This window comes from Dendrobium catenatum, unplaced genomic scaffold, assembly GCF_001605985.2.
Source record: "Dendrobium catenatum unplaced genomic scaffold, ASM160598v2 fragScaff_scaffold_1119, whole genome shotgun sequence".
NCBI classification, from domain to species: domain Eukaryota; kingdom Viridiplantae; phylum Streptophyta; class Magnoliopsida; order Asparagales; family Orchidaceae; genus Dendrobium; species Dendrobium catenatum.
This window is the reverse complement of record NW_021319581.1, coordinates 88323-104439: the sequence shown is the minus strand read 5'-3', so window position 1 is coordinate 104439 and position 16117 is coordinate 88323. Positions and strand designations below refer to the sequence as shown.

At 36.9% G+C, this 16117-nt stretch overlaps 1 protein-coding gene across 3 annotated transcripts in view; it reads left to right on the top strand.

Annotated features, from left to right (window-relative positions):
- The window catches only part of LOC110095108 (probable phospholipid-transporting ATPase 8), a 45207-nt gene that overhangs the window by 20522 nt on the left and 8568 nt on the right, over positions 1 to 16117 (top strand). For all 3 annotated transcript variants that reach the window (XR_003702076.1, XR_003702075.1, XM_020820505.2), the window contains exons 5-7: positions 1761 to 1849; positions 1938 to 2043; positions 2120 to 2329. Coding sequence is in view for 1 of the 3 variants with exons in the window: in XM_020820505.2 (XP_020676164.1) it covers positions 1761 to 1849; positions 1938 to 2043; positions 2120 to 2329 (405 nt within the window). In the remaining 2 variants the exon portion in view is untranslated. The remainder of the gene's footprint in view (positions 1 to 1760; positions 1850 to 1937; positions 2044 to 2119; positions 2330 to 16117) is intronic.

Genomic DNA, 16117 nt, shown 5'->3' with positions numbered 1-16117 from the left:
AAAGACATGATTGACAATCTACTTATCTACACAATATTCAACGAACATACGATAAGCTTCAAGGAGACAACGATTTGCATCTTATTTAATATAATTTACCCTATAATCAACCAAGATTAATTTTTTCTATTATAAAATTAAACAGATAGTTATGAACCTAATTATGTAATCTATTCCTATAATTAACTAAATTGGAGACTTAAATATATTATTAAAATAATGAATTATTTAACATACACAAAATCAAGGTTTTAAAAGGAGAAATCGGGAATCGAGGCGATGCGTAAGCCTCGAGGCAGATCGAGGAGGGTTAGACCTGCCCGGTCAGGTCGCGGGGTCAAGGGGCAGCGCTCCTGCCCTCAGAACAAAATTTTATTATAAGAGTAATTTTGAAATTCTGTTTGTCTTTAAAGTTCGTAAGTTGTTTGTATGGAAAGGTACCGAGCGGTACCGAGCATGTACCGCTCGGTACCGAGCATGTACCTAGTGGTGAGACATGCAATGATTTTAAGACGCTGAATTTTAGCCATTAAAAGAGAAGCATAAAAATAATTCTTGTTGTTTTAAACTCCATGAGCAAAGGAAGAAAGCCCATTACCTGCAGTTGTCTAAGCCAAAGTATACGAAAGAGGAAGCAGGTAAAGTTTAAACAGTGGTCGAATAGGTAGTGTTACCTTCGGTTCGAGCTCCGACTTCACACGAAGTGTGACGAACTCAAACCAGTGGTCGAACAGGAAGAAAGGTCATTCCCGAGCACTCCTGCCGGATCGAAGAACTCACTTGTGGTCGAACACGAAGCAGCTCTCAAAAGGGACGAAGCGGAAGCAGCATGTTCGAAAGATAAGGAATTTGTTCTTCGCTGTGAGCTCCGTCGAATCCTAACGAGGCGTGGTCTCATGCTGCGTCGAGTCGTTACGCCTCGACGCGTACGCCTCGCTGAAAAAAATCGCACGCCTCGTCAAATACATTGAGGCTTAAGCCTCAAGGCACCGGGTTAGCGCCTCGAATTGAGTCGCGCCTTTGTTCGGACGCCTCGACCGCTTTTTTAATCGGTGCACAAAATAATGAGAAGAATAAAGTTTTGAGATTCTATGCTAAGAACAAATATGTATCATAAGATGACTTCACTAACTGTTAGAACCAAAAATACAAATAGGAGATAAAGAAAATGATATCACTGCTAGACTTTCAACAAATTGGTAGCAAAAGTAAAGTTAAACAACTTGAGATAGATGAGAATGATAATAAGCCTAACGCGTGGGCCCGTTGGGAAAGTCTCTCATTGAAAAGAAGCTATTGGTGGATAAGCAGTGCTGAGGATAATTTGTGTAGCTGTGATGGCTACCGGTGTTGAAGGAAGAAGGCGGAATTAGTGCTCAGGATGAAGAAATTGGAGGGGGTAGACTCACAGGAGGTGGTTGCAACGAAGGGAAATTTGACTGGAGAGGAACGTTATTGCAATGATCTAGTTCCCGTATCCTGAAATCGCAAATTGAGGTGGTGAGATATGAGATCTTCACATTCAAGGTGGTTTGCATGATTAGTTTTGTTGTTTGTATTTTATTTATATATTTCTATCACTTTGGCTTGCTATATGCCCCATTTGTGTGATTTTATATTCTTGCTTTTCTCAGTACTCAGTTTCATTAGTAAAAACAATTAAGTGGTAGCATCTATGTTCGATCTAACTTCGCATTGCAAAAAGAGAACTTTCTTAAAAAAGAGAGAAATTGTAGTTGATTTCAGCTTCCTTTCTGTAGGTTCCTGAATGCATTGACAAACTAGCTCAAGCTGGAATCAGAATCTGGGTTCTGACTGGTGATAAGTTGGAAACTGCAATCAACATCGGGTTTGCTTTATTATTTTGTTTTTGTGAATTTGGACTTGTATCTTATTATGGTTAAAATTACAATTGTTGACCGAACTCTTTTTTGCAGGTTTGCCTGTCACTTACTGCGGAAAGATATGAAGCAAATCATAATTACTCTAGATGAATTAGATCCCTCTGTTTTTACCAAGGGAGATGATGAAGCCCTTAAAAAGGTAGCATGTTTATTGCATGGTTTTAACAAAATGCTACTATGTGTACAGTTACTGACAATTCTTACACTATTGTCAGGCTTCTCATGAAAGTGTTACCAGACAATTACATGAAGCACAATTTAAAGCTAATATATCGGAAAGGAATTCTGTTCTCTATGCTCTTATTATTGATGGTAACTCTCTGGCCTTTGCTCTTTCAAAAGATTTGGAGAGGTCCTTTTTTGATCTGGCCTCTGTTTGTGCATCTGTTATCTGTTGTCGGACATCTCCTAAACAGAAAGCACTTGTAAGCTCTGTGTTATTTTATCTAGTTCGAATATTTGCATTTACTTTTGCATAGATCTTTACAGTTGTATTACTTAATCTTCTTAATATTGAGTTTTATTTGTGTTAAAATCTTGTTTAGGGAGCTCTTTTTGTCTTTTTTTTGTCATTTTATCAGTTATGAAGAGAAAATGTCCATTTGCCATTTAGATATGCTTCCTATTATTTTAATTATTGTATGTTTAGAAATTATCTAAAAATACTTTTTCTTGGAGGCTTTTGATTCATCTCTTCTTCACTTTACCTCGTCAATTCGTTCTCTCATATTCTTTCCTTTAAATAGCCATGGTATCAGAAGTGCACCGTGATCTTTGCTTCTATCCTGCTCTTTCAAATGACATTAGAGCAAATTTTCCAGCATTTATTGAAAAATTCATGGTATAATCTCCTTAATCACATGACTGTGATACAGATTAAGGGTAGGCATTTTTTCTTTCTAGTTGCTGCTCTGCATTTCTTCTCTTCGTTATGAACAACAATTGGCTTTTTTTCTTTTTCATGTTTTCACTGAACGATAACTACAAAAAGCTAGCTATGCAAACAATAACATCATGAAGTTACTATTCCACAATAATAATGGTGAGAAGCTACTGTTCCATGAAGAATACCCCATATAAGCATGCCTCTTTACACTAATCGGTCTTCATTGCTTCTCTCCTGCTTCATCCTATTCAATTTGCTCCACTTTATTTCAAATTTAGATTCAAAATCATCTCACATAAGCCTTTTGGTTTTCTCGTTGTTTGCATTTATGACTAATTCCATTTAATCCTTGTGCATATACACAAAAAAAATTCATCAAACTATCACTTGGAATTCAAAATCTTTATCCTCTTCATATGATATGAAGTAGAGGCATTTCGAAAACTTTTTTTGTTTGTGTCAAACTCAAATATTCATTTGATAGATCCTGTTACATGCTTGACTTATTGAAAATTGTCAGATATTCCCTCCAAACAAAAGAAAAAAAAAGGAAAAAAAGAATGGCTCATGGTTTGGTCATACGTCGATAATGATGAGACACTCGAGGCTATTGAACAGGATATTGCTGTCAGTACTGAAGATGATCATTGTACTGACTCTATTGTGCCCAATCAATGATACATCTATATGCTCATATTTTATTTGGTTATTTTAAGGACTAGTTATATACTCTTCTTAGGAATTTTAGCATTTTGCAAAAAAGATACAATATTGATATTGATCAAATACTAATGTTGGTGTGTTGTTGATAATTACATATGTTTGGGGTCAGTACAAATGAACAATGCTAGCATTTTTTATTTGCTAATCTTTTGGATTTTTATGTGAGTATGTGAGATAGATGATATCTTAATTTATTGTGATGTTTTTCATAGAAAATATTTACATTAGGTTCTTTAATTATATATTTTATATTAATAAAAAAATATTGTGCATAATGTATCGTATTGTACTTTATGATTGTCTTGTCCTCATGTCATGTTGTGCCCATCTCTTATATCGGTGTTCATGCTTCACAATCTTCTAACCAATTCATATACACTTTTTAAATTAACCTCCTATTCTAAATTCAAATATGAAACACCCAAAGCTGCATGACCATTCCTAATGGATTCTCTTTCACGTCTTTTATTGTTTGCTCATGTGCTCCTTTATTAAAATGAATCCATTAATTATCTGATCAACTCCACTTAAATCCATCCAACCTGTTTTCATATTTTACTTTATGATTGTCTTGTGCTCATGTCATGTTGTGCACATCTCTTATGTCGGTGTCTGTGCTTTACCGTCTTCTAACCAAATCATATGCACTTTTTAAATTAAACTTTCTATTCTAAATTCAAATATGAAACACCCAAAGCAACATGATCATTCTTAATGGATTCTCTTTCACCTCTTATATTATTTGCTCATGTGTATGATGGACCCCCTCCTTTATTTAAAATGAATCCACTAATTATCTGATCAACTCCACTTAAATCTATCCAACCTGTTCTATTTACCAGACCTTGATTTTTAATCAACCAATCTATTCAATCCAAGTAGTGCCCAACATGCCTAATTAATCAACTAAACTTTACGGAAGTCAAATAGCCCAACCCAATCATTTGCCAATGAAAACAAGTCAATTTCAGTCATCCAATAATTCAATTACATTAGGAAAATCTAGTGTGTATGAAGACTTACAAGCTTTCAAATATAAAGGGTTATGTTTATGTTCCTTGAAGATCTGTGATAAGAGTCTTCTAGTAGTAGTGTTGTCGATGATGATGATGATGATAATGCTATTCCCTATCATCTTTTCTTCATTGGGATGGTTTTCCTTGTTATCAGCTCTTCTTTGGGATGAATTTTTCTTTTGTTTCTCTTTCTTGGGATGAATTTTGCTTGTTTTACAAAAATAATTGTGGATCTTGAGCTCTTCCTTTAGCTACATTTAACTCTTTAGAGTAAAGTGTTGACCTCCATAATTGCTCCATGAAAGATCTATTCAAACATGATGACAAAAAGCAATAGATAATAGTCACTGGATTCAATAAATTGGATTCAAAATGCCTTAATTGCAACGAAAATCATCCAACCATTTGATCATTTCCCAAAATGATTGCGCCAAGTCATAGCATTGAAATTACTTAGGAAGGATTTCTATGATTGCCTTAATTGAATACGGGCAAAATGATCGATGATGGACACGACGCCACGCAAAACCATTCAACCGACGCCCATTTTGTGAGCTAGGCTGTGCTAACGCATTCGAAAATATAAAATACGTATAAGGTAGACACCCATATTATCTTATCTACCACACAAAAGTGAAACACAAGATTTTCCTATGCATGAGGCCATGACACACAATTCAAGATGCATGAATGACATTTATTTTATATATATATATATATATATATAATCAAATTCAAATCAAAATTTAACCCCATTTCCTCATATTATCATTGAATTGAATTCTATGAAATCTAGGTTCGTACGCTATTTGTCAGCATAAGTCTCGTTTGTCTGCTATTAAGTCTTGTCATCTAAAAATATTTATTAAAAAAATAATATCCCAAATCTTAACATACTACACATTGTTTAAAATTGTGCAATTGGGTATTGAAACATTTTTTATTCATGAGGCGAGGCGTAAGCCTCAAGGCGTTCTGAGGCGTAAGCCTCAAAATGAGAAAATTGCCTAAAGTCAAAATGATAATTTTTTTGTATACTAATCTAATAATATATTAAAAATTGACATAAAAAATGAACTTTCCTCAAATTGCTTCTGTGCAAGATATTTTGATATGATAGATTTATTTATGTATGTTTTTATTTCCTCTCTAACTGTATCAGACACATTAGTGCATGGTGCAACATTCTTGTGGGATCCAGAAAGGTGCTTCTTCATCCTAGTCACACCACCCTTCACTATTTTGTCATAGTAATTAGATTTCAGATATACGTATGATTAGTTACTGCCTCCTACGTTCACTTGAGTGATATGTTTCTGTGTTGGATCCTTTCTTTGAATCGATGCAGCTTTATCTCTACTTTTGAGCATCCTTTTACGAAACCCAACAATTAAATATTCAATATTTACATTAAATATTGAAACTCTCACATAATTAGCACATGAAATATTGGCGATCAACACAATAAATATATCATAAATATCTAAACTTTCAAAGAAGACAATGATTTTTATATTTATTGTAAATTAAATTTAGAGCAGCCCAAAGTGTTTTCATGTTTTCAAATGAAGCCATACTCGAATCATTATGTTGCTAGTGATTGTGTTGTGTAGAATCAAACCAATTTCTCACAATTATCTTCTCTGCTCTAATTTTGAAGTATATCTTGCTTGAAAATGATTTAGTATATTTGATCATACAAAAATGTGAGAAAAGCATAAGAAAGATACAGTGATACACAGAAAAATTCACGACCAACTAAACCTTCAAGACTTCCAATATGATCCAATAGGGTATAGACTCTCTACCTGTGACTCCACCTATGATCGTTCAAAGAAGAAGACAATGAAGGTTTTAGAACATCATCGAAGAAGGCAATGAACCTTTAATAACACATCTTAAACCTAACATGTGGTGCTTAGGCTAAGTCGAAGAGGAGGAACGTGAAGAGCATGAAGGCAGCCGAAGTCCAGGCGAAGTCAGAAAACACGAACGCAGGCGAATTCGACGAGCACTAACGCACGCAGGCGCAGTCGAAGTGCACGATGGCAGCCGAAGTTTAAAGTGTAGGTTAGGCGAAGTTGAATAGCACGAAGGAAATTAGAATACATATATTAGGTTTAGGTTTTTATTTTTTATATTAGTTTTTTATGAGGCGAACACCTCGTTGAAGTGAGATGAGGCGCGTCTCTGCTTATTTGAGGCGTACGCCTCGCATATCACGTTCAATAGGTCCACCTTGACGAATAAAAGAATCGAATTGTACTGAGGTGCACCTCTTATTGCACAATTTTAAACCATGAATTACCACAAAACTTGACTTCTCCTTCACACCCTCTTAGTCACTCATTCTTTACACACTTACGTGATCTCCTCAATCTTTCATTCCCTCTTGCATCTCATTACTTGCCTCAAGCATCCCTATTTCTCAAAACCCATATAAAGTCTCGCTCATATATGTGTCTTCACTCACCTAGCTGCCGCAATAGCTTCACTTTCCCCTGATCTCTTCCTTTCTTTTTTGCATGCAATCCCTCTTCTAGGGCTGCAAGTGAGCATAGCATTCAACCTTGTACCTCAGCTCAATTACAACTCATTAATGAAAATTTGTTTAAGTAATCAAATAAATTTGAACAATTTTTAAAATACTCAACTTTTAAATAAACAAGCTTGAACAACTATGCATTTGACTTGTTTATGTTTATAAACAATATCAATTAAAGCTCGTGAACAAGCTTATTTATAAGAAGAATAATTTTTTTTGCTCTTTTGTTTGTGAAAGGGCTCATTTGGTGGCTTGAAAATACCCTGCTGATGTGTTCGCGAATAAGCTTTGGGTAATTGTTTGTTAGTAGGTTCTATAAAGCTCGTTTGTTAATCTAATGAATATCGAGAAAATAAAGCTTGTTAATGGCTTGATATAACTCGTTTATTTAAATATTGATAAGCACGAAACAAACCAAACATAAATCAACACAAATCAAATATGAAGATATGTCATTTTAAACGACTCAAGCTTGAGCACAAATTAAAAAGCTTGAATCAAGCTTATAAATATGAGCTCAAACATGAACAAGCACTTGCTTAGCTTGGCTCTATTTCTTTTCAGCCTTACCCTTTTCATTACTCTTTTGCAACCATCCTCCTAGATACTCCCAGTCAGCAAACCATCGGTCCACCAATCTGGCTTACTACTCCGGCCCCTCACACAAAATCCCTTCGCCAAGGCACTTGTTGGCGCCTTCTTCTAGGGGTGTCAATTCGGGTCAACGGTTCTGGTTCGTGTCCAACACGAGTGAGCCCGGGCATAAACGGGTTGACCCTAATCCAACCCGGTTTTACAAATGGGTCAAGATTTTTAACCCGAACCCGACTCGCGCGGGTTACGGGTTGACCCGCCCCGACCTGCGAATCTATAATAGGGTTTAGGTTGCGCCCAACCGCCGGGCTTGCGGTTTCATCGATGTCCAGCACTAGTCAGTGAGTGCGGGGTGCATCTAGCCTTAGCCATCGAGGTTGAGCGCGAGTGCAGGCCATTCCACAGGGCCGTGGGTGATGAGGGTTTGTCAGTCTGGGCTAGGCCCGCTAGGGGCATGCGCCACAGTCGGCAGTAGCGGTAGCAGCACAGTAGGTGGTGACAGTGGCAGCTCAGCTGTTACTAGATTGGTCTGGTTGGAGAAGGGTTGAGGTGACAACGGGTCAATTATGGGCAAACCCGGGTTGCCGTGTTGACCCGAACCCAATCCGAACTTTAAATGGGTCCAAAAATAGGACATGAACACGACCCATTTCTTTGTCGAGCGACCCAAACCTAGATTTTTTCGGGTAGGGTTAGGGTGGGGTTTTCAGGTCGTGTTAAATATTGGCACCCCTACCATCTTCCTTGTTGTGACCTCTCTCCCTCTCAATAATAGCCCCAACTCCACTTCACACATACTACCATTTTCCTCAAACCCACCAACCCTCCCCAAACAAGAAGCCTCTTGAAACATCCCATTCATGTTAGTCTACCTGACCCCCAACATTTACAACGAGCATTCCCACTTAAACCCATTATAGTTGACCTTTGCAGCCATCCCTTCTCATTTATCTGCAGCCGCTTCGCACTAACTCTACCCAACCTAATTGGTCCTCTCTCCTCTCTTTCTCCCTTTACCACTCTTCCACTCTCCCTACTTTCTCTATCTCTATCCTCTCTCTTCTCTCTCAAGAGTAAAAAAAACAAAAAAGTAAAAAAAAAAAGAAAAAGAAGTTTCCAAAGAGAGCCTGAAAAAAATATTTAAAATAGAGGATATTTAATAAAGAAAAAGAAAAAGTTTTTAATATATATATATATATAATATTGGGATATGTTCCCAAGAAAAGAAAAGTTGTTCTCATTATTTTTTTAAAGAAAATTGTTGTCATTGATCGGTTCAAGTCTTTTCTCCAATAGAAAAAAATTCAATAGACGCTCCCCCCCCCCCCCAAAAAAAAAAAAAAAAAAAAAAAAAAAATTACTCTTCTGGATCATCATCATCAGCAAATGTTAAAAAAGTTTAATTATCTTCTCAACATTGTCTCCTACTTCATAATCCTCTTCATCACCCTCGGTACCGCTACTTCATAATCCTATAAGAACTAAATCTGACATTTTATGATCACCTAAAAGCAAACAAAATTTAGATAAAAAGAATATGATATTGTCCAAGAAACATAATATGGGGCTACCGGGGTCCAAGGGGCTGCCCCCCGGCGGGGTCAAATTTATTGTAAGAGAAATTTTGAAGTTCGTTGTATGGAAATAGAGAGCGGTACTGAGCATGTACCTAGTTGTACGAACTGTACCGAGTGGTACAAAGCATGTAACTAGCGGTACCCGAGGCATGTAACGAGCGGTACAAGAATTTAGATAGCGTACCGAGCGGTATCATGCATGTATTAGCAATACCGAGCGTGTACCTAGTTGTACCGAGCTGTACCGAGTGGTACAAAGCATGTACCGAGCTGTACCGAGCATGTACCGAGCGGTATCATGCATGTACTTAGCGTACCGAGCGTATTATGTACCAGCGGTACCGAGCGTGTACCTAGTTGTACCGAGCTGTGCGAGTGATACAGAGCATGTAACTTAGCGTACCACGAGCGGTATAAAAAATATTCATAAGTTATACCAAAATTTAAAATCAATTTGGCGCGCTATTTTGGCGTCGTGCGCAATGCGCCATGGCTCACATGTTGGCGCAATAGCGCGCGCTATTTTAAACACATGCGCTTCGTCATGAACATGGCGCCGTAGGTGCGCTGCGCCGCGCCGTGCGCCATGGCGCGTGATATTTTGCGCCATTGACGACTATGCTTCCCACCATGCTTAAAAAAAATAAAAGCATGCATGATCTGTGTCGTTAGAAATCACGATCGGAGGGCCTTCTAACCATGTTTTAAAAAAGCGCACATAATTCTTCACTACCTACAAAGAGACTATACAAGATTTCCTCACTATATTGGAATAACACAAACAAGTGGTTTTTTTGCATTTTCCTCACCTTATTAGAACAACATGCACAAGTACTTTGCATTATACCTTATTTTTAAAGACATATTATATATATTATATAATATATATATATATATTATATATATATTCTACTATATATATATACTATTAAAAACTTTTTCTTTTTCTTTATTAAATATCCTCTATTTTAAATATTTTTTTCAGGCTCTCTTTTGGAAACTTCTTTTTCTTTTGTTTTACTTTTTTGTATTTTTTTACTCTTGAGAGAGAAGAGAGAGGATAGAGATAGAGAAAGTAGGAGAGTGGAAGAGTGGTAAAGGGAGAAAGAGAGGAGAGAGGACCAATTAGGTTGGGTAGAGTTAGTGCGAAGCGGCTGCAGATAAATGAGAAGGGATGGCTGCAAAGGTCAACTATAATGGGTTTAAGTGGAATGCTCGTTGTAAATGTTGGGGTCAGGACTAGACTAACATGAATGGGATGTTGTCAAGAGGCTTCTTGTTTGGGGAGGGCTGGTGGGTTTGAGGAAAATGGTAGTATGTGTGAAGTGGAGTTGGGGCTATTATTGAGAGGGAGAGAGGTCACAACAGGAAGATGTAGGGGGTGCCAATATTAACACGACCTGAAAACCCCACCCTAACCCTACCGAAAAATCTAGGTTTGGGTCGTCGACAAAAGAAATGGGTCGTGTTCATGTCCTATTTTTGGACCCATTAAAGTTCGGATTGGGTTCGGGTCAACACGGCAACCCGGGTTTGCCCATAATTGACCCGTGTCACCTCAACCCTTCTCCAACCAGACAATCTAGTAACAGCTGAGCTGCCACTGTCACCACCTACTGTGCTGCTACCGCTACTTGCCGACTGTGGCATGCCCCTAGCGGGCCTAGCCCAGACTGACAAACCCTCATCACCCACGGCCCTGTGGAATGGCCTGCACTCGCGCTCAACCTCGAATGGCTAAGCTAGATGCACCCCGCACTCACTGACTAGTGCTGGACATCGATGAAAACCGCACCGGCGGTTGGGCGGCAACCTAAACCCTATTATAGATTCGCAGGTCGGGGCGGGTCAACCCGTACCCGCGCGAGTCGGGTTCGGGTTAAAAATCTTGACCATTTGTAAAACCGGGTTGGATTAGGGTCAACCCGTTTATGCCCGGGCTCATCGTGTTGGACACGAACCAGAACCGTTGACCCGAATTGACACCCCTAGAAGAAGCGCCAACAAGTTGGCCTTGGCGAAGGATTTTGTGTGAGGCCGAGAGTATAAGCCAGATTGGTGGACCGATGGTTTGCTGACTGGGAAGTATCTAGGAGGATGGGTTGCAAAAGAGTAATGAAAGGGTAAGGCTGAAAAGAAATAGAGCCAAGCTAAGCAAGTGCTTTGTCTGTTTTGAGCTATATTATAAGCTTGATTCAAGCTTTTTAATTTGTGCTCAAGCTTGAGTCGTTTAAAATGACATATCTTCATATTTTGATTTGTGTTTGATTTATGTTTGGTTTGTTTCGTGCTTACAATATTTTAAATAACGAGTTATATCAAGCCATTAACAAGCTTTATTCTCGATATTCATTAGATTAACAAACGAGCTTTTAGAACCTACTAACAAACAATTACCCAAAGCTTATTCGCGAACACATCAGCAGGGTATTTTCAAGCCACCAAATGAGCCCTTTCACAAACAAAAGAGCAAAAAAAATTATCTTCTTCTTATAAATAAGCTTGTTCACGAGCTTTAATTGATATTGTTTTATAAACATAAACAAGTAAATGCATAGTTGTTCAAGCTTGTATTATTTAAAAGTTGAGTATTTTAAAAATTGTTCAAATTTATTTGATTACTTAAACAAATTTTCATTAATGAGTTGTAATTGAGCTGAGGTACAAGGTTGAATGCTATGCTCACTTGCAGCCTAGAGAGGAGATTGCATGCAAAAAAGAAAGGAAGAAGATCAGGGGAAAGTGAAGCTATTGCGGCAGCTAGGTGAGTGAGACACATTATATGAGCGAGACTTTATATGGGTTTTGAGAAATAGGGATGCTTGAGGCAAGTAATGAGATGCAAGAGGGAATGAAAGATTGAGGAGATCACGTAAGTGTGTAAAGAATGAGTGACTAAGAGGGTGTGAAGGAAAGTCAATTTTGTGGTAATTCATGCGTTTAAAATTGTGCAATAAGAGGTGCACCTCAGTACAATTCGATTCTTTTATTCGTCAAGGTGGACCTATTTGAACGTGATATGCGAGGCGTACTCCTCAAATAAGCAGAGACGCGCCTCATCTCACTTCAACGAGGTGTTCGCCTCATAAAAAACTAATATAAAAATAAAAACCTAAACCTAATTAATATGTATTCTAATAATTCCTTCGGCTATTCAACTTCGCCTAACCTACACTTTAAACTTCGGCTGCCATCGTGCCTTCGACTGCGCCTGCGTGCGTTAGTGCTCGCGAATTCGCCTGCGTTCGTGTTTTGTGACTCGCCTGGACTTCGGCTGCCTTCATGCTCTTCACATTCCTCCTCTCGACTTAGCTAAGCACCACCATGTTAGGTTTAAGATGTGTTATTAAAGTTCATTGCCTTCTCGGATGAATGTTCCTAAAACCTTCATTGTCTTCTTCTTTTGAACGATCTAGGTGGAGTCACAGGTAGAGAGTCTTCACCCTATTGGATTCATATTGGAAGTCTTGAAGGTTTAGTTGGTCCGTCGAATTTTTCTTGTGTATCACTGTTATCTTTTCTTATGCTTTTCTCACCATTTTTGTATGATCAAATATACTAAATCATTTCAAGCAAGATATACTTCAAAATTAGAGCAGAGAAGATAATTTGGAGAAATTGGTTTTGATTCTACAACAACACAATCACGTAGCAACAATATGATTCGAGTATGGCTTCATTGGAAAACATGAAAACACTTTGGGCTGCCTTAAATACTTTCATACAATAAATATAAAAATCATTGTCTTCTTTGAATAGTTTAGATATTGTATAGTATATTTATTGTGTTGATCGCAATATTTCATGTGCTATATGTGAGAGTTTCAATATTTAATGTAAATATTGAATATTAATGTTGGGTTCGTAAAGGTGCTCAAAAAGTAGAGATAAAGCTGCATCGATTCAAAGAAAGGATCCAACACAGGAAACATATCACTCAAGTGAACGAGGATGGCAGTAACAATCATACGTATATCTGAAATCTAATTACTCATGACAAAAATAGTGAAGGGTGTGTGACTAGGATAGAAGAAGCAGCCTCCTTCTGGATTCCCACAGAATGTTGCACCATGCACTAATCTGTTCTGATTACAGTTAGAGAGGAAATAAAAAGACATAGCGTAGTTGAGAAATTACACAATACCTATTTCTTAACTTTAAATTTATGGGTGCAAAGATTTTTTCTACCATTAATAATAATTAATCTTATTCAAATAGAAGACATATATTAGATAGTGAATAGTTATCCATTATTCATACTATAATTCTGTACAAAAATTTTTTTGGTTATAGATAAATTTTCAATAAATATAATATAGATGAATGCGAGAATAGGTATTCGAGTATATATAAAGATTGTGTAATCCGAATAGTGACGATTAAGCTCTAATTTTCTTCATTTTCTATAGCGTCTTACGCGTGTGCAAGAATTCTCTATAACATTCGAGAGAGAGCGTTACACGATCCTAGCTCGCAACCTCTTCTTAATGGATATAGAGAAAGGAGTGTTTCACAATTATGTCAAGAGGATCACTTCTATATTGAGAGCCACACACATTGATTGAGACGAAAATGCATGTTGGTAGGTGTGTAATGTCGTTAAGACTCTCTAGTTAGGTAGATGTTTCAATATATTTATGTATAAATAAAGTATTATGTTTCTGATCTATTTTAATGAATGTCCCCAAAGAAACTCCATCTCCTAGTTGCCAATATGGCCTAGCCAACAAAAGGACGCGTCGATAAATTATTAAATAGCACCAACACCCAAATAAGCTGGATTGAGCTTACAAAAGCCCACGAAAACTGGCAGTTCAGTAACTACAAACAAATCACACTTCAACAATGATCTGAAAAATTACAAAGCGAAGGACATGGATGGCTTATCGTTAAATTTTGATATATGTTATACAGTGTTCAAATAAAATCAAAGTGATCATATACTGAGATGTAGTCAATGTAAAGTCTATGCAAATACGGAATAATCTATCGTCATGAAATCATAAGTCTATACAGCGAAATCAAATCCAGCTATACTAATAGTAAAATAAATATCATCGATTAATAATCAATACAGTAATGTCATTTCCACACAATTGTCATCTCTGAAATCATATGAGATAAGTGCTTCCATGAGTGCAATATCCAATCATCGTATCAGTTCATTATAGTCCATGGCCTCATAGTGATTATAATGCGAAAATCTCTTTGTAGATATCTCTCTATTCTAATTGCAAATCTATGCGTCGGTCTTAATCAAAGTGCTATCGATAAAGATTCTAATATGGGTGTCCTACTTATTAACTATTTATTAATTAGCATTTTCGAATGTATTGTCTATTGCAAATGCAATAAAATCGCCTATTAGCTATCCAACTAACAATTATGCGTCAATCAATAAAGACCACACCATAAAGCATCAGGAAATCTAAGCTTCTGCGTCGACATTCAGAAGCTTCCTCATCTAATACTTCTGATGCATTTATCCCCTGTAAGATTCAAACAATTTATTACAAGTCACAATCATTAGGAAGTTATCATCTTACTCGCTTCCTAAGTTTATTTCAATGCTATGACTTGGCCGCCTATACTCTCAATTTTTCGGGAAATGATTCAAAAATGTCGCGATTTCTGAGTGAACAGAAACAATCTCATGAAATAGAATCATATTCATGCAAGAGTGAAGGCATTTTGAATCCAATTTAATTGAATCCAATCAGTGAATCTTACTACTATTCTTAGTTGCTGTAGATTTTCAATCTAGTCATGCATTGTTGCTGAAATTTACTAATCATACTTATATTATTCTGTCCAGAGTTCATATGAGTTTAATCTATCAGCAAGAGGGAAGTTCTAGACACTTTACTTCTAAATTAGTTAAATGTAGCTAAAGGAAGATCGGCCTCACACAATCGAGATACCTCAAACCTCAAATAATATATTTCTATAGCCATATCATCACTAAGCCAAAATATTTCGAATCACTCAAAGATAACGAGAAGAACAAAAGAAAATCATAATTATGAACCCAAAGTAAGAGAGATACACTATCAAGCTCCATGACAACAAATCAGGCTGATATACAAAACATATTAAGATCCCACCCTTATGACGAATAAAAGAATTAGAATTCTATATTAAGGAGAACATCTACGGACAATTCAAATCGAGAATTCAAAAGCAAATTATCATCATCTGATCATGAATCAATCACGAACTATAAACACTCCTAACTTACTAATCGAAAAAGACCACTATTACATCCATCTCACAAACCAAGCTACTATCAAGATTAGACCTAATCATATCAATTAAAAACATCTCTAAACCTCGATTAGTATTATCTAAGATAAGATGTCTTATGTAGAGTCTAATCTCCATACACACATTAGTAATCTCATTGATTGTCAATCCAACTAATCTGCGTATAATAGTATCCTTGAAATCCAAATATATTTTGCAGATCATTGACTGGGATAATTTCGTACTTGTTATTCTATCCAGATTTATCGGAGAAAATGATCTGGGTTTGGGGCTATTCTTAGAGATCCGCTGATGAGAATCTGTTATATATGTGAATGATAATTAACAGAGTACACATCAGTATAGTCGGCACTACTTGGATTGAATAGATGGGTTCCGATTTAACAATAAAATATCAAATATGCCGGGAATCTGCCGTGAATCAATACCAATCTTTGGTCTATACGAATATAACTAGAAAACAGGAGTGTATCAATCTCATATTTAAGTAGAATGAATCAATAGCATCGAGGTCAAGTATTCATATTAGTGGATTCATTCATATAAAATTACAGGGGGTCCATCATACACCGGTGCATGGCAAAATAAATAAGAGGTGAAGAGAATCC